Below are 19,667 nucleotides of genomic sequence, written 5' to 3' on the forward strand. Positions count from 1 at the left end.
TTAATTGAGATAAGAGTTCAGGGGACTTTCCTACCTGGGCTGGCTTTGAACCACGATCCTCAGATATCAGCCTCCTGAGTAGCTAGGATTATAGGTATGAGCCAATGGCATCATTATTATAAACTTTTGATAGCAGGTCACATGCCCTTTATGATTACATGTATGTAGGGGAAAAAACCTTTATGAAATAATAGATAATGTAAAAAAAGGAAATGTCTCATTTCCTCTGTAATACAAAAGAAACAAAGCAATGAGGAACTGAACTTCACCAGAATTTTAAGCATTTGTTCTTTTAAAGGCACTATCAAAAATTAAAAGGCAAGATTTGTAGTTTCTAAAGGAGTTATCTCTGGGATATTAAAAGGACTCTCAAGCCAGATGCCAGTGGCTCATGCCTGGACTCCTAGCTAGTGAAGAGGCTGAAATCTAGTTGTTCGAAGCCAGCCCTGGCAGGAAAGTGTATGTAGCTCATATCTCCAATTAATCACAGAAAATCCTGAAATGGAGCTGTGGCTCTGGTGGTAGAACACTAGCCTTGAGTTAAAAATGCTCAAGGAACTGTGCTCAAGGCCTTAAGTTCAAGCCCCAGGGCTGGCATTAAATTAAAAAGCAACAACAACAAAAATCATCTCTTATAGTTCAATAGTAAGAAAGCAAATGACTCAAATACAAATAGAAACCTCAAACATGTATTTAAAAACTGGACAATAAACACATAACACATGTTCAGTGTAAATAGTCTGACATAGCTTACTTCCATGGAGTAATCTAACACCAATGAGACAAGTGTATAATTATGGGATGTGAAACATTTGTTGTGCACTCACTAATAATGACATGTTGAAGATTATAAAGATATACTATGCATATAGTGTAAGAACTTTCCCTGATTTAACATTGTAACTATGGCTCTGTTTTTGGTTTTGTTTTGTTTTTTGAGGTTTGCTCTTTTTAATTTGGCTTCTGAAACTACATGAAGGAATATGAATACCCTCTATGGAATTTCAGGGAATAAGATGAAATATGTAAAGAGAATTATAATATTTGTATTACATTTTCATCACTGGGATAAAATCGAGATAAATCATCTTACAAGGAAGAAGGGTTTATGTTGGTTTATGCTTTCAAAAGGATTTGCCCCATGATCCTGGTGTTGCTGTTGCTTTGGGCTTGTGGTGGCTGAACATCATGGTGGAAGGGCGTGGCAGAGGAAAAAGGGTCACCCCATGGTGACCGGGAAGCAATAGAAGAGAGAGGAAAAGGCTGGGTCACAACGTCCCTTTAAAGGCATGCCCTCAATAACCTAACTTCCTCTCATTGGGCCCTGCCTCCTCAAGGCTCAATGACCTTCCAATAGGACCACAGGCTGGTCTGTGACCAAACTTTTAGTATCTTGGGTCTGTGGGGAGTATTTAAGATCCAAACCATAACACTAATGAGTGTTACACTGGATGCTATAATCCAGTTAAGCAAGTGCTAAGAAACAAAGTAGAAAGAGAGTTCATGCTGTTCGAGAGGTGAGAATTTATTTGACAGAACAAGTATATTTAGTTCAGCCGTTGAGGATAAATAGAATTTCATCATTTAGGAAGGAAACATGACTTTCAAGCCACAGAACCAACTCAAAGGCTAAAGTGTGGAATCTCTTGGGACTGTGTTTTAGAATAGTTCAGAACTGCAAGCTGAAGCTGGAGTTGAAGAGTTGTGGTTTCATCCTGTCTTTGACAGGAGCTACCAAAGGTTTTCAAGCAGTGAGGTTTTATATATGGTTAGATCAAGGGTATGGAAAGGTTATTCAGGGGAAGGGGTGGGGGAAAGAAGGTCAAAGATGGGACTCTCCAAATCAAAGATTGTCTAAAAAATATTCATCAAGCATTTTTGCTTTTCAGTTTCCTAAAATAATGTGTTTAGTTTTGGTTTTTGACAAAGGGGCTCCCTATATAGCCCCACTAGCCTTGAACTCTCTCCATCCTCCTGTCTCAGCCCCCCCCCTCACCCCCCGAGTCCTGGAATTACAGTTATGTGCCACCCTGCCTGGCTAAGACTTCTTAGTTTTTAAAACTATGTTCCTTCTTTCACATTTTTACCAGAAATTCAAATAGCACAATATGTACTTGTCAGCTTACTGTAAAATATTTTAAAATAAGATGGTACACTATTTTTAGTTGTACCCACATGAATACATAGGATATCAATTTGATTCTTACTTGTATCCATTTTTAAAATAAAATAAATAGTATGTGTTCATCTTTTAACTTACAGTTCTATCCATCCCCCTTCAAAGGATAGTTTGGTCATAATTTTTATACTTAAAATTCTGTTATTATTCATGATGTTTCTTTACAACAGGAATGTGTATATAAAATTTATAATTTATATTTATAATTAATAAATTTTCTTTTACTTCCTAGGCAATAAAACAAAGTATTAAAACTCTACTCTGGATTAAATGCACACAATGCAATTATTAACCTAGAACTGATCAAACTTCTTTAAATACACTATAAGTTTTGATAACTTCGACATAAAAGCTAAACATTTATTGGGAAATCACTAATGAAATAGTTTATTTCTAATTAGTTCATGTATCCAAGGACAAATTATTTATTTATTTATTGGATGACACAGGGCTCACTATTTATATTCTTATTTTTCAATTTAAAGCGTTAAACATTAAGAATATTTACAAGTGATTTCAAGTCTGAGTATAAGTACATGGGAATGGGAGGAGTTTAAATACAATGCCACTTAATTCTTAGTACCACTTCTGAGTTACAAGGCCTAAGTCAATAGTATTATATCATCAAGTATAATTTTAATGATGTATAAGCTGACAAGTTAGACCAGTTTCCATCCTGTAGGGAGTATAGATTGGAATCATCTGATTTGCAAAGTACCTTTTAAATCCAGGTATGAGAGTCATTCTGTTTTCTCAACACCAACATTTCAAATTGCTGAGATGGCTTGAAATGGATGGGTTATAGATGTTCTTTTGAAAAGAGAGAGATAAGCTATTCTAAGACAAATGGTCCTGAACACTTTTCCCTTCTTCACAGGTAGAGACTTGATTGGGTCAATTCTAGGTAAAATCTCCTGTGAAAATTGAAGACATGAAAATACATTTCCTTAAAACTACCCATGCCCTGGGCTAGGAGGGGCTCAGTGGTAGAGTGCTTGCCTTGCATACATAAGGCCTTGCATACAACACCACATAAGCAGAAAAAGCAGGAAGTGGTGGTGTGGCTCAAGTGGTAGAACACTAGCCTTGAGCTGAAGAGCTAAAGAACAGTGCCCAGGCCCAGAGTTCAAGCCCACAACCGACAAAACAAAACAACAACAACAAAAAACAACTACCCACGCCCTATCCTTTGACAAAATTTGTACCCTTCAGGTTACATCTGTGTCAGGGTGTAACTCATATATCTAACTAAATAAGGGGAAAATATGAGATGGTGAGAAAAGGGAAGAGGTAAGACAATTTAGGAAAAAGATAAACATGGTATTAATAAAATGATAAATGGAAAAACTACAAAATTTCCAGGTAGATGGGGATGCTATTAATCTAGGAAAGTTGAAGTGTATTAAAGCCATGTATTTTTAGATGTGTTAAATTTGAGAGATTTGTGTAACTTTCAGCTGGATCTACTCAGAAGATAAATATGGTTCTGATACTTAGGGAAAAGTTCTGGGTTAGAAATGAAGTTCTGGAAATCCCTGTCATTTGGGTTAGGCAGAAGCCTAACCCATGTGATTGAGATTCCTGAAAGAGAATATTAAAAATTAGAATTAAAAAAACATTTTATTTTCCACTCATGGGATAAGCGCTTAGGTCTATTTTGTACCTTTGATTTTTCCAGGGTCTCCAGCACAGAGTTTGGTTGATATAAAATAGCGTTTGTTTCTCTAGTAATAGATACAGAATGTGAATAATGTGAGAACAACTGCAGTTAAGCTTTATACAGGTACTTGCCCCAGTCCTTGATGCAATTCATGTTAGCCTACAGCTGATAGCTTCTAGAACCAAGAAAAAGTAGTATAAAAACCTTGATTCTAGCCAGCTATTTGCTTTTATTTTAAAGCCAATGCCTTTGTCCAGTCATAATGGGAAGATACACAATGAACCATTCCCAAGGATTCCTGGCAGGATGTATGTCTTAGCAACTCTTCATTATCTTCCAGAGTCCTCTAAGAAAAAAACAAGCAGAGAGAGGAATCTCCCAAGTGGCTTTCTCTGCTGACATTTCCCTATGGAGGGTGGCAAGTTTTGCAGTGTATCATATCAACTCGAAAATATTTTTGCCTTTGAAAAATGTCCTTTGAGAGTGACACTGATCAAGATCCGTTGTACTCATAAACTGACAGGTTGAATTGAGACTATTTTGTATAACTTCTTAAAGATAATTTTTTAAATGTCCTCCTCTTTTGATAAGTGGTTGCCATTGCTGTTCTTTATCTTCTTTGGCAAATTAGCTATTTTTTTCTTTTTCTCTTATAATTAATAGTCACATGGATTTGGAATCCTTTGATTTCTTTTTCCTGTTCTGTATTTCAGTGAATTGGGTTGAATTTCTTGAACAGGTCATCAACTTTCCTTTTCCATGGCCATTTGTTTGTTTCTCTTAATTCCCACACAGGTACCTAATACATAAGAGTCTCCGTTTACTAGTTTAAATGTGCAAGAAATGTTGCCTTTCTTTACTTAATTCTGATTATAGAATATACACTCTGGGAAGATTGTTAGTTTTTAAAAACATCTCCTCTACCACAACAAACCTGTACAAGAACTCTAGATTTTTAAAAATCATAAGTCTAAGCAGAGTGCTAGTGGCTCACACTTGTAGTCCTAGCTACTGAGGAGGCTGAGATCTAAGGATCAATTAGATCTGAGGCCAGCCCAGAGAGAAAAGTCTATAAGACTTTTCTACTAAAAAGGCAGAAGTGGAGCTGTGGCTTAAGTGACTTAGGACTAGCCTTGAGGAGAAAAAAGCTCATTTATAGAGCCTAGGTCCTGAGTTCAAACCCCAGGATCAACACATACACACATACATGCATGTGCCAAGTTTTGGAGCCTAAAGGTGTAGCTCAGTAGTACGACACATTCCTAGTATGTGTGAAGCCCTAGGTTCAATCGCTAGCACTATACAAAAGGCCTTTAAAAAATTAAGTCTGGTTATGTGCGATTATTCATTATTCCAACACAAAAAGTCTCTTTACAAGTCTGGCACGTTGCCATTTCCATTCTTTGGCTATGTGGAAGTAAAAGAATCTGGAATACTATCGTTTGGGGGTCTCCATCTTTTTAGTTATATCAGAAAGCTACCTGTCACTCTAGATCTTGCTAACTGATCAAGAAATGCCATTGAGCAGTATAAGGTTTGCCTACTTTCTCAAACTCAAAGAGCTGTACCTCAGAAATCCACCACTCATTCTCAAAACACTGCTTCTCTTTTTGGCTTGAACTTTGGGCCTTGTATTTTCACTCTGTTTTTCCATTCATAGCTGGTGTTCTACCACTTGAACCACACCTCTTTTTGGCTTTTTGCTTGTTAATTAAAGATAAACCTCTCAGATTTGTCTGTCTGGGCTGACTTTCAACCTGGGTTCTTAGAAGTATGGTTATACCAGTGCCAGCTTGAAATAATTTGAATAGTGGGTATATAAAGAGAATACAAACAATTCAATTAATTATTCTGCCATATCTCCTAATAATGTAAAAATTTAGGTGCATATCTTCATATAAACCAAGTTTACCTTACATAAGAGCTTTCATGTGGCAAAAAGATTCAGTTTTACATTCTAGTTCTGATTAAAACAATAGTGTTGACATTGCTGCTATATATTCTGAATATAGATTTCTAGACTACAAGTTGAGACATGAAATGACAAGCAAACCTGAATTCTGCAAAGTCTCACATTTTCTCATTCCTCTAATTCAACACTTAGATATAAGTTATTTCATCTACCCATACTTCAACAATCGCTGCAGGCTAAAGATTTGTAGCTAACCTCTTCAGGCAACCACAAATCTCACACTTGTCTGTTTAACAAGAGTTGTGACTGTGCTATGTAATGACTATTGAAACTTTCCTGGCTTTCCTGTTTTCTGTTCTTCGAGCAGTCCTTGATGTATCCAGTGAATGCTAAAGAGAGGAGAGTACCATTAGTCAAGGGCAGATCAGAATTTGTTATTGTACAGGATTAAAAATCTCAGGTTGTATAGTATAGAACATTCTCCACTTTCAGTGCTTTTGTGTTCCTCTTCTCTGAGAGCACACTTGGCTAATCACTTAAGAATTCCTTCTTAACAACTTCACTGTTTCAAATTTCTAGTAATAACGTCTGTCTCTTGTTTGAGTCCCTACTATTCAGTTGCATATTTTTCTACATTGTCTTCAGTTCCCAAAAAGAAACTGAGGCCCAAATAACTAATAAGGGATTTAAGATTAAAACTTCATTCTTTCGCTGCCTCCACAGTCAGATTAAGTAATATGCTCAGAGATAAAGAACATTGTACAGTATCTAAGGTCCTCATCATCTTTTGATTATAAAGACACATGCCTCCACAGTTCATTTTGTCTTCTACACTATCCCTATTCCAAAACGTGAGACTATTCCAACAATCTAATACTCTTTCTCCTATCATTAGTCCTCATATATGTATATATTATAATATTATATTATATATATATATATATTTTTTTTTTGGGGGGGGGTATGGTCGTGGGGCCTGAACTCTGGGCCTGGGCGCTGTCCCTCAGCTCTTCAGCTCAAGGCTAGCACTCTACCACTTGAGCCACAGCGCCACTTCCAGCTTTTTTTTCTGCTTATGTGGAGCTGAGGAATCAAACCCAGGGCCTCATGCATACAAGGCAAGCGCTCTACCAATGAGCGCTTATATATATATATATATATATATATATATATATATATGTATGTATATATATATATACATATATATATGTATATATATATAAGCTCATATATATATGAGCGCAATATATATATATATATATATATATTTTTTTTTTACACCATCCTACTGTTTCCAGCTTTAGACCATCAAGTTTTTATGCTGGAGATATAATATTTTTCAGTGTAACTATAACATATAAAGGATCTTCTATCACAATCACAGATGGAACTGTATAATGGATTCACTTAAGATTCTTGTAGAAGCAAATAGGATTTCTACACAAAAATATGTTCTTCAATCCAATCACTTTCATTTTTTCCTATCTTCAAATCTTTACTTCTACACATACCCACAGTAATCATGGTAGTACAACAATTCTGAATTACATGTTTCTACATACTCTTCTCCTTAATGTTTTTGTTGGTGCTGGGGCCTCATGCCTGCTCAGCTGATTTTGCTCAGCTGATATTCTACCACCTAAGCCATACCTCCAACATAGCTTTTTGCTGGTTATTTTGGAGATGGTGCCTGCAGGACTTTCTTCACCAAATGGTTTCAAATCTCTATCTTTTTCTTAGCCTCCTGAGCAACACTGCTCTCCAAAGTACAGTATTGAGCCCTGAGTTTCTTACAGTAAGTACTTACAGTAAGTACTATATGCTATGGTAAATAATGCTGGAATGAACATAGTTGTACTCGTAGTTTTAGTGTGGCCTTGTGATGGTTTGGGCAAATACCCAGGAGGTCGACTGCTGGATCATAGGGGAGCTCTATGTTTTAGTCTTTTGAGGAAGCTCCATACTGCTTACCAGAGTGGTTGAACAAGTTTACATTCCAACAGTGTAGTAGAGTTCCCTTTTGGCCTCATCCCCTCCAGAATCTGTTATTTATTTTCTTGATAATGGCCATTCTAACTGGGGTGAGGTGGAATCTCAATGTAGTTTTGATTTGCATTTCTTTTGTGGCCAGAGATATTAACATTTCTTCATGTGTCTATTGGCCATTCTTATTTCCTCTCCAGAGAAGTCTTTTTTAAAATTCTTTAGCCCACTTATTAATGGGGTGGTTGTTTGAGAATTTGTTTTGGGGGGGTTAAGTTTTTGAGCTTTAGGGATATTTTAGATATGAGGCCCTTGTCTGTTGTATAGCTAATGAAGATCTTCCACATGCCCCTCAGTAGATGAATGGAACAAGAAAATGTAGTATATATACACAATGGAATGCTATGCTTCTATTATGATACCATCTCATTAATAAAGAAATGGAAAGACTTGGAAAAATCCTATTAAGTAAGCCAGACCCAAAGAAACACGCTCTGTGGTTTCCCTCATTTGTAATAATTAGTGTTTGTCTAGGATAGTTCTAGCAGAGGATCACAATAGATCAATAGTTATGTACATATGATCACATAAAATGATGCTAATCGAAATGAACTCCAAGAAATGGAAACAAGAGGGTTTTGTTGTTGTTGTTAATGTACCATGTGAAGTTATTTTTTTCTCCCCCCCCCTTTGGTTTATCCCCTGTTGTCACTGTTTTTGATTTTGGTACCCTGTGTCTTGTATTGTTTATCTGATTTGGGGAAGAGAGGGGAAAGAAAAAATGGTGTGACAAAGGACAAAGGGTGAACCAATGCAACAGTGATACTCACAAGACACTATGTTGGAAATGAACTTAACAACTTAGAGGGGGGAAGGGAAGTAGAAAAAAGAGGCAGGGGGGCTGGGAAGGTGGCTCAGTGGTAGAGTGCTTGCCTCAAATGCATGAGGCTCTGGGTTAGATTTCTCAGCACCACCTAAGCAGAAAAAAGCTGGAAGTGGTACTGTGGCTCAACTGGTAGGGCACTAGTCTTGAGCTGAAGAGCTGAGGGACAGTGCCCAGGCCCAGAGTTCAGCCCTCATAACTGACAGAAGAAAAGAAGAAAAAAGAGGCAAGGGTTAACCTTACTTCTGTACATCATCTATACAATAAAATATAATTTAAAAATTTAAAGAAAAATGATACACAAAACAAAAAAATTCGTATGTTGGCCAGAAGCCAATGGCTCACACCTATAATCCTAGCTACTCAGGAGGCTAAGATCTGAGGATAGAGGTTTGAAGTCAGGCTGGGCAGGAAAGCCCGTGAGACTCTCATCTTCAATTAATCACCAACAAGCTGAGCTGTGGCTCAAATGGTAAAGTGCTAGCCTTGAGCAAAAAAGCACCCAAGCCCTGAGTTCAGGCCCTACCAACACCAAAAAACAAACAAAAGAATACATATGCTGCAATTCCACAGCTTAAAGTACACTCATGACATATAAAGCCTGGTATATCAAAACCAATCCCACACCCTCCATTTTATTTGACAGTAAAGTGCCACAAAATCATCCAGGTTCAGAGCCAGTCCCATCATAGTAGTTGTGTAACTTGTAGATAATTTATTTAAAACTTAGTGTTTGTTTCCTCACCTAAATAAGAATACTATATTTGCACGAATTTTTTCAGAGGGCTGAATATGCTGTCTACCCCATTAAGCATATATTCTTTTAAAAATCCTATTTATGTGACATGACTATTTCCTAAAAATACTTTTAAGGATGGTTTAATATTAGTAAGTATCTAAAAGCTATTAAGAGACCTATCACCAAATGAACTCATTAAGCCTTATTTTAAGTATCTTTTAAAAATGATTTATGTCAGACAATAGTGGCTCATGCCTGTAATGCTACTCAGGAGGCTAAGATCTGAAGGCAGAAGTTCAAAGCCAGCCTGGGAAAGAAAATCCATGAGACTTTTATCTCCCATTATTTAACAAAAAGCAGGAAGTAGAACTGTAGCCTATGTGGTACAGGGCCCAGGCTATGAGTTTAAGCCCTAATACTGGCACACATACACAAATGTTTAACAATTTGTAAATGTTGGCATTTAAGTATTAGATTAGGAAGAAATAGTATCTTTAAATTCATATTATTCAGTCTGTCTTTGCTGATTAGTACCAGAGAACTGTCATTTTGACTGAAGCTTGCCTTACATGTTCTCTTTAAAATGGATGATTCTGGTCCCCAAGAACACATTTAGAGTATTTTATTAGTCTTGACTGAGAGAAAATTACTTGTATTGTTTATTTCTTCCCTTCTGCATGACACAAGAACTTTTATTAGCTGGACATTAAAAATGTGAATGTTTATTATCCATAACTCAGTTTTTCTCGTTGTTTTTCAGTCCTTGGTGTTATATTCTGGGTTGAGTTCTTAATCCTGTACCTCATTCATTCTTTATTATACCCAATCCTTTGGCTTGCTCAACTACAGACCTTATTTTCATGATTAATTCATTAATTCAGCTTCTAATAGTAACCAGGACTGACTGAAGAGCATTTTTGACTCTCAGGTCATTAGGAGATTACAACATCCTCAAACAGTGCTTATCATGGAGAACACTGAACAGTCTCCCATAGAAGGCATATCAGTGGCTTCTTGCATGAGGGCTCCTCATTCTTCTGAGGCTCTGCAGACATAAGAAGTTTATGGATATTCTGTGGTCCAAGGACTGAATTCCACACTGTAGTCTGAGAACACCTGTTCTTGCTACCTATTGCCAGACCAAGTAGAGCTAGAAAAATCCAAAAGGATCTAGCTGTTTTAAGTAGAGATTGTGGAGACTTTTCTGTAGTCTTCCACTTCTGCACAATCATGTCCATATTACAGCTATTCCTCAAAGGCATTCTGTTCTCACGATGAATGAGATTTCACTTTCTTTCCTGTTGTTTTAAAGGAGGAAAGGACATCAGGTACTTGCTCAATTTAGCCAGCTTAATCTCGTTTTTGGTTTGTGTGTGTTTGCCCATCCTGAGCTTGAACTCAGGGGGTGGGCACTGTCCCTGAGCATTTGTGTTCAGGGTTAGCACTCTACCAATTGAGCCACAGCTCCACTTTTGGATTTTCTTTAGTAGTTAATTGAAGACTAGAGTCTCATAGACTTTTCTGCCAGTGCTGGCTTTCAACCTCAATCCTCAAATCTCAGCTTCCTGAGTAGCTAAGATTGTAGATGTGAGGCACTGGCACCCAACTTCACTTATTTTTTAAGCTGGTCCTTATTTCCCTATGTTTAGTGGTCAGCCTATGCCTACTTAAAACTGCTAGTACTGCTAGACTGCAGTTCTGCCACTCAGGAGATGGTTTATGTATTTGTTTCAGTCACTCCTTAAGTGTTGCTAGTGAAGTATAAAGAAAACAGATTATGGAGTTCAGAGTTCTCCTGACTAAAGGCATCTGAGTTGGCTCTTAGCAAGAAGAACTGGGCATGTACACAAGTGTATAATGAATAGGAAATAGCTACTTTGGCTTGAAATGCCAAATTCACAACAGGACTTAGGCACTTTAGAAGATGATAGGAGGAACAAAAAATTGGTTCTTTTGCTATTTTTTTTGATAAAGTGTATGGAATGCACAGTGGGAAAAAATTCCAAAAATTCACTCAAAAAACATGTAGGTAAGAACTATCAAAGGTTTCCACAAAATTAGGATCAAATGGTAAAGATACACACTAGTGTGTGTATGTATACACTGAAAGCACTTAATCCGCATTAAAGTGTACACACACACACATCCATTATACATTGAAGATCTGGATACAACACCATGTAACTCTTTTTGCTACCTGATACATTTTGAGGAATATATAGGTAAACTCTTCATTTATTCTAGTTACCTTCATAGTAAGCATTTAATAGTCTTCTTTGAAACCGATCTAAAATTTAAGAAAAAAATTATGAATTTAGCTTTTATTCAAAATTAAATAAGCAAAAGCAAAAATTTTAAGAAACTTTTACAAAGTACTTACATAAAAGAAAGTTAATAGGGACAGTCACAAGTTTGCAACAAATAATTACAAAAGTATCTAGGGCAGCATGAGTACATACCATGCCACAGCATGGTGACCTAATTGTGATATGAATAAGGCATAACTAACATCTGCACCAAGACCAGAATTAATAAAATAAAACAAACTGTAAGAGCTTAGTTCTACATTAAGCTTCTTTTCTTCCCTCAGATCCTTAGTGGGTTTATACTATGTAATTTTTTTAAACAAACACATCATGTCAAATTATAAATTACATAGATGGGCAGTTAATGCGAGAAGCCCCTACAAATGTACAAGCTAACTGCTACTGAATCAAGTTCTCCACTTACCTTTATGTACAATTAAATGTAAACCATATTTTCACAGTTTTAAGTGTTATATGAATAGATGCACAGTACCATGTCAGGTTTGCAATTGTTCCTGAAAACTGGCTCTAGGTTTTTGCATCCAATGTCTGCAGAGCACTGGGATGCAAGTATTTACATAAACAAGAAACTGTGTCATAGTCAATGGTCAAGACAGTTCAGCAAGAGCAGTATTTCCAACAAAAAAATGACACTCGGTACCATATTTTACATACTTGTGCAAATAAAAGCATTAGGACAGATAAATCTGAGGCAAATTCAATTTGCAAAAACTTGTATCGCTACTGTTGTAAACATGGGCAATAAATGGCCCTCAGCAAGTTCTGCTCTCTATGGCTTTTTTTTTTCTTTTAAAATTTTAAAGCCAGAGAAAAAGCACACATACTACTCACACATGTGAACGCACATGTGCACACGCATACACACACACTCCACACACACACACACACACACACACACACACACACACTACATACATACACAAAGCATTTAGTTCATTTTAAGAGTATGATACATAGTGCAACTTCATCACAATGTAGAGGTTTGACACACATTCAGTGTGTGTTTTACTGTGCAAGTTATTAGTGGTCTAAATCCTAGTTGAAGGTATTCATTTGCAGATCCAAGATTCAGGAGGTTGAAGGAAACAAAAAACCATTTCATTACATTTCTTAAACCAGCACTGGATGTGCAAAGGCAGCGGATAATCTGGCCATCAACACAGCCAGATCAGAGTAACTTTAAGATCCAAGCACAGTTACTTCGATTGGTCTCTAGAAAAATAGGTCAGTATATGCTGTATCTTCGTCAACCGCTCCTCCAAAGACTTCATTGACAACACTGACAGCTGATATCGAGGGTCTACGGGAAGAACAGCAAGAAGCCACCAACACCAAGCAGGTCCATTAGGGGTTGCCTACAAGTTAAAACAAAAAACAAAAACCTACTATTTATGTAACAATAACAAACCACTAAAGAGCTACTTATACTGAGCACTTTACTACATGCCAAGTGCTGTCTCAAATTCCCTTAACAATCATGTAAGGCAGGCTATTATTATGCCAGACATAAATAGGGAAGCTGAAGCTGACAAATATAATCTAAGTGTCTGTGACTCCACAGTCAATACTTGTTCCTCTCTATTGCACTGCCTTAGGGCATGGTTTCTCCGCCTCAGGCCACTGACATTTGAAGCAGACAATCCTTTGTGTTGAGAGGCTGTTCTGTTCATAGTAGTACATTTAGCAGCATCTCTATTCATTAGATGCCAACGGCATCACCCCAGATGTGATAGTCAGAAGTATCTCCAGATAGTGCCAAATGTCCCATGGGAGCAAAATTGTCCCTGACTGAACAGTTTCCTTTATTATTTAACTTTAAAGTTGTGGACACCTAAATTTTTTTTAATATCAAAAAAATTCTGTGAGATCCTACAAAAAAAAAGAGAAAAGAAAAAAGTCATGGCTTTCAGTTTAGTTGGAAAAATAAACACATCTCGAGTAAATACTTTTTTGTCTGGTGTTGCAAGGACTGACTAATGCCAATGCAAAGATATGAATTTACATAAAAGGATTTATAAGCTGCCTTTACTGTTCAGCAAATTATTTTTACTGGACCTGAACATGAAGCCTCAGAATGACAATAGAGAACAGTATTGAATTCAATAAGCTCCCTCTAGATCCAAATTTAATTTCTACATCCGTATATTGTCCATTTTCAAGTAATCATCACTACCAATCCTTAGCATTCCAGAGATCAAAAACTACATTTCCCAGAATCTGTTCTTCCCTGTGTCTCCAGGTTAGGCTTAGTCAAAGAGATGCATTCTTGGTGTGGTACAGAGACTGGAAAAGAGGTGGTCATTCTCTAGATACTGATCCAAAGTGTGGGCAGCAGCTTTCTGTAGAATTTTTGGATACCATATGCTCCACATGTGCTTTGTGGTGAGGTGCCCCTGACCTCCACTCTTCCAGGTCTCCAACTGCTATATAAACTCTACAATCTACAGTAGACCCTTCCTTCCTGTATGTATGGTTGATGTTTTTGTTTTTAGTTGCCTCAATCAGTTTTAAAGATAGCAACATCTCATTTTTAATCCTTTATCTCTTCTCCAGAAAAGCCTCAGAGAAGAACTTTCCCCTTTCTTGTCTCCCTCTCATAAGCACCACAGATGGAAGCTACTTCCATCCTCTGCCTTATGTATGTAAACTGTAGCGTGTACTGCTGCTCAGAGAATATCGCTATGGTCTAAAAACAGGGTCAAAGGAAATATTATACAAAGGAAAATGAAAGAAGAAAATGTAGAAGTCCTTAATCCAAGCTTACACAAAAGTGAAACTTTTAAAAGCAATATAAAGTCATCCTACCTGAAGGTTTTCCTCTCTCTCAGGCATTGATCCAAAGTGCTGAAGGATTTGGCTTCGAAATCTGTCTCTTAAATTCTGAAACCAGCTGCAGGCTTGAAAGTACACCAAATCATGAAGCTCTCGGAGGGTCTTTATCTCATCTCCATTCTCAACCTAGAAAAACAACAATTAATAAGATGTCAGTATTTAATTTGCGTATTTCACCAACCCTGTAGAAATGCAAAAGTTATCAAAAAACAGAGGAGCTAGATGTGATGGAATATACCTGCAATCCCAGCACTCAAAAGGCTGAGGTAAAAGAATAAAGAGTTCAAGAATATCTTGGCTACATTTTAAAAAAAGTCTCAAAAGCTTTTTTAAAAAGGAAAGAAAAAAACAAGGGAATACCTATTTCAGGGCTGGATTATCAGAATACTATTCTCAGGATGTAAAATCATATATTTCTACCTTATGAAGTGCTAATGGAACCATCTGAAAAAAAGCAAGGTCTGATTTCTACCAAACCCTGCTCACTTAGCAATATCTATATCACAGAACCGACTGACAGTTTCCAAGAGAGGAGAGTGAGTTCTGGTTCAAAGGTTTACACAAATTTGGGATTCCTTCTGTTTTTTGAAAGTGCATGTGTGTGTACGCACACGTGCACATGTGCACACAAGCACACACACACACACACACACTAACTAGAAAAAGACAGCTGCCACAAATAAAAGGAGAAAATGAAGGGGAGAGTGCAAACCATATACAGAAACTAGACACAGGAGAAGGATACACATAAATTACTATTTTTACAAGGGAATTGGGCCAAAACACAAAAACCAGCAAATAACTTGGGATAAAAGATAGTAAATCATAAGATGGAGAATATATTACTTGATGTTCAACTTCTCCGACAGGAGAAGTTAAATACACTTGTCTTCTCTTCCAAGATATAGGAGTCTCACAGAACACATGTGGAATAGCTAAGTCATCCATCTAAATATCGATTCTTTCAACACAGAACACTTATGTACCATTTGCTATGTCCCAGGTAGTGCACATCACATTAACTCATCTGAGCAAATAGCAGGCTGACTCAGCCTTGCATACTTCAAGGATGACTAATACAAAAACAGCAAAGTAACTGAATAGATATTATAAAGTTAAAGGTTAAGACTATATCACAAAGAGACAAAAGAACACATATTTTACATTTAGAAAAAGTGAAAAAAAATTCAAAGCATTTTCATTTTACATTATTTAATAACCCCAAGGTGCCTGACACCAGTGGCACATACAGGTGATCCTACTCAGGAAGAGTAGCCATCTGAGGATCTCAATTCAAACCCAGCCTGGGCAGAAAGGTCTATGAGCCTCTTGTCTCTAATTCATCAGCAAAATAAATAAATGAATCAATAATAAAAAAGAAAGAAAGAAAAGGAAAGAAAAGAGTGTGGCTCAAAGGGTAAGTGTCAGCTTTGAGTACAAAAAGCAGAATAAGAACTCAAGGCCCTCTCTGAGTTCAAGCCATAGATACCAAAAACAAACACAAACTGAACTGTACATTTGAAATCATTAAAACAGTAAATTTTGTTATATGTATTTTATCAAAAGAAAAAATTTTTAAAAGACGATGGAAAGCTATAAAACAATTGAAGAATTCTGGTCATGGAATGTCTATGCAAGATTTAATCACCAGCTAAAATACATGGGATTTGATATGAACAACACACTTCAAACTTGTAACTTGTTAAATCTGTTTTTATACATCCTTATAAAATTCAAGAAAACAAACCCTAAGCTTTAGTAAAAAAGACATGATTCAGAAGGGAACCTTACTGCATTGTTGGTGGGAGTGTAAACTTGTCCAACCACTTTGGAAAGTAGTATGGAGGTTCCTCAAAAGACTCCACACAGAGCTCCCCTATGACCCAGCAATCCCACTTTTGGGCATTTACCTAAATGATCACAAACAAGACCATACTAAAGCTACCAGCACAACTATGTTTACTGCAGCATTATTTACCATAGCTAAGATATGGAACCAACCCAGATGCCCCTCAGTAGATGAATGGATCAAGAAAATGTGGTATATATACACAATGGAATTCTATGTCTCCATTAGAAAGAATGACATTGCCCCATTTGTTAGGAAATGGAAAGACTTGGAAAAAATTTTATTAAGTGAAGTAAGCCAGGCCCAAAGAAACCTAGGTCCCATGGTTTCCCTTATTTGCAATAACTAGTATATGTCTGAGTCAAGCAGAAAAGGTCAGATAAGTTGATGTTAGGTGAAATGAACCCCAAGACAAGTATTCAAATGTTTTTTTCTTTCATGTGATTGTTTTTAACATATGTATAAGATGATTTCTTTGTGGCTTTGTATGTCCCTCTCCCAAGGTATAACCCCTGCTTTCACTGTATTTGATGTTGGTGGAATTTGTGGAGGGGAAGGGAAAAAACAAATCGTTTAAATAGGGATACAGGTGGACCCATTGCAATAATGAGATTTATAAGTCGTTATGATGAAAAACGAACTTTACAACTTTGGCGAGTGGGGCGAGGGGGGTAGTGTGGGAAATGGGAAGGGATGGGAAGGGGAAACAAAGGAGGAGGCAACAATGCTTGATAAGAAATGTACTCATTATCTTGCCCATGTAATTGTAACCCCTCTATACGGTACTTTCACAATTAAAAAAAAAAGACATGATAAGAATTTTAAGTCTCAGGAAGAAACAGAGCCAGCCGAGAAACAGAAATTTTAAAAGCAATTTTTTTGTTGTTGTTAGTAGTGGGGCTTCAACTCTGGGTCTGGGTACTATCCTTGAGCTCTTCAGCTCAAGGCGAGCGCTCTACCACTTGAGCCACAATACCACTTCTGGTTTTCTGGTGGTTAATTGGAGATAAGAGTCTCACGGACTTTCCTGTCTGGGCTGGCTTTGAACCTTGATCCTTAGATCTCAGCCTCCCGAGGAGCTAGGATTACAGGTGTGAGCCACTGGTGCCAGGCTAAAATAACATTTTTTAAGATTTAAAACTTTACTCCAACAATAAAACAGAATTTGAAATTCCATTAGCAATCACCAAATATAAAACGGCAATAATAATAAAAAAGGCTTTCATATAAAAAACACGAGAAGCTTTTCCAGAAAAGAAAATCACTGTAGATGATTCAATTATAAGAAAAAAAATTACTAGATATTCCTAAAACTACAAAGAGAACTGCTTTTAAAACAAAGAGAACTGCTTTCAATCTGCTACTCTATTGTCTGGGATATTTATATACATTTAGCTACATACTCAAGGGATTTTGCCACCACATCCAATTCATGACAATGAAAACTTACCTAAAATTAGAATAGGGTTCTTAGTTCTACAAAGCAACATTTCCTTTAGCAATTATTCCTCTAACCAAGAATGCCTAACGCAAAGATTGTACCAATCAACTAAAAATTTCAACTCATACTTTTATCCTATTGCAGAGTAAATTATTCCAGTGTCATCTTTATAAGACAGGACAGGTAATATCATACCAGTAAATATAGTGGCAACCTAATATAGGGATATAGCACAGAACCTACAAGTTTGAGAGTCGGCTCAAAACCATCTTTATTATACTACACAAAATCTTAGGCAAATTAATACCTCTAGATTGTATTTTCCTCATCTGCTGATTTGGCACTGTGTGAATTCAATGAGCTAATGTTTGTGAGAATACCTAATACCAATGTTCAACAAATGTTAAGTGAAACAAAGAACCTAAATGTATCAATAAACAAGTGATAATTAAAGAGTGATGTTTTTATAATGACTTTCACAAAAAAATTGCCTTCGATTTGAAATTTAAATATCACAAGTCTTCTTTCTAGAACTTCAACTAACTAGTTGGTAAGTAGGTGATGGAAACATCATAAGGGCCACACTAACCAACCCTTTTCAATTATCACGAAAACCCTGCTCAGCACAGATATTATCAACACATATGCACACTGACAGGCTTGATCTATGATACTCTATAATTTTAACACAGCATCCACTAAAATTAACTTTGGCATAGAAACAATCTTAATATACAGAACAATTCTTAAAGTATTTTGTGTTACCTGTACTTCAGATTACAGTCTACTTATTAAACCAGCTTTGATTATAAATAAATAAGGCAGAGATGAGCAATATTAGGTGAACTAGAAGTTCATCTAAGTCAGTTGCATTAAGTGACTACTATCCTAATGTAGTCTAGGTTGGTACCTTCTAAAAATGAATGGCTATAGATTCTAGTCTCTCAAGTTAAGCTGATTCAAAAGCAAGGTGGAAGGTAACTGGAGTGAAGTTTCCTAAGTGGTAATGATGAGAGTCTCTGAGAGGAAGAATTGGTTCATAAATCTAGGAGATACCAGCCCGTATCCATGGACCAGCCCCTGGAAAACCACAGCCAGAATAGGTGAACATTTCCAATACCTTAACATCTTCCAGATACTCAATGTCTGCAGTGCAATATCCATCTTTCATTCCTCTTTTTAAAACTCTAAAACGCTTTCCTCCAACTGTATCAACCACCGATCTTCCATCAGGAAGGAAATGTACATTTCTAATTTGTAACATGCATCCATAATCTGCAAAACTAAAAGAAAAACAAGTCTTATTAGTATCAAAGTACAAGCATGCAACTTTCTCTATTTGAAGCAAGTTCTTATATAAATGTTATTTAAGTATACAAAAAAACATACCCATTTTGTGTATCACTGACACACATCCCAAATTGCTTGGTTCCAGTCTGTATACTTCTTCGAATCATTAACCTGTATCTCGGCTCAAATACATGAAGAGGACAAGGCACAGTGGGGTAGGCCATAGTACAAACAAATATTGGAACATTCTTGGTCAAGCTGAAGGAAAAGAAATTTCACTGCTATAGATCAAAGCATCCAACAAAAATAAGAAAAGTTCACAGTTGTGATGTTAATGTAAACAGAAAAATCAATTCTCATAAAATGACTCTTCTTCATGAACAAGAATCTTCTTCATTAAGTTCACACTGATGCAATACTAATACTAAAATTTGCTTGTGATCCTCATTTAAAAGGCTTGCATTTTCAGGTACCAAGTTACCATAATAAATTATAAAAAAAGAAATTATGTAATTAATATTTTTTCATTTAATCTTTTTATTAGCATCAATTAGTTATACAAGGAAGTTTAT

The 19,667-nt window shown here is 36.5% G+C and overlaps 1 protein-coding gene across 1 annotated transcript in view; it reads right to left on the minus strand.

The window, feature by feature from the left end:
• Nucleotides 1-5,826: 5,826 nt before the first annotated feature.
• Lonrf1 (LON peptidase N-terminal domain and ring finger 1) overlaps nt 5,827-19,667 on the minus strand; it is a 42,143-nt gene continuing 28,302 nt past the window's right edge. The window contains exons 9-13 of the mRNA XM_070016277.1: nt 19,195-19,353; nt 18,926-19,088; nt 14,489-14,641; nt 11,605-13,038; nt 5,827-6,140 (exon numbers count right to left, since the gene is read on the minus strand). Coding sequence (XP_069872378.1) covers nt 12,880-13,038; nt 14,489-14,641; nt 18,926-19,088; nt 19,195-19,353 — 634 coding nt within the window. The 3' untranslated portion in view covers nt 5,827-6,140; nt 11,605-12,879. The remainder of the gene's footprint in view (nt 6,141-11,604; nt 13,039-14,488; nt 14,642-18,925; nt 19,089-19,194; nt 19,354-19,667) is intronic.

This window comes from Dipodomys merriami, unplaced genomic scaffold (genome assembly GCF_024711535.1).
Source record: "Dipodomys merriami isolate MVZ:Mamm:240054 unplaced genomic scaffold, mDipMer1.0.p SCAF_12, whole genome shotgun sequence".
NCBI classification, from domain to species: Eukaryota; Metazoa; Chordata; class Mammalia; order Rodentia; family Heteromyidae; genus Dipodomys; species Dipodomys merriami.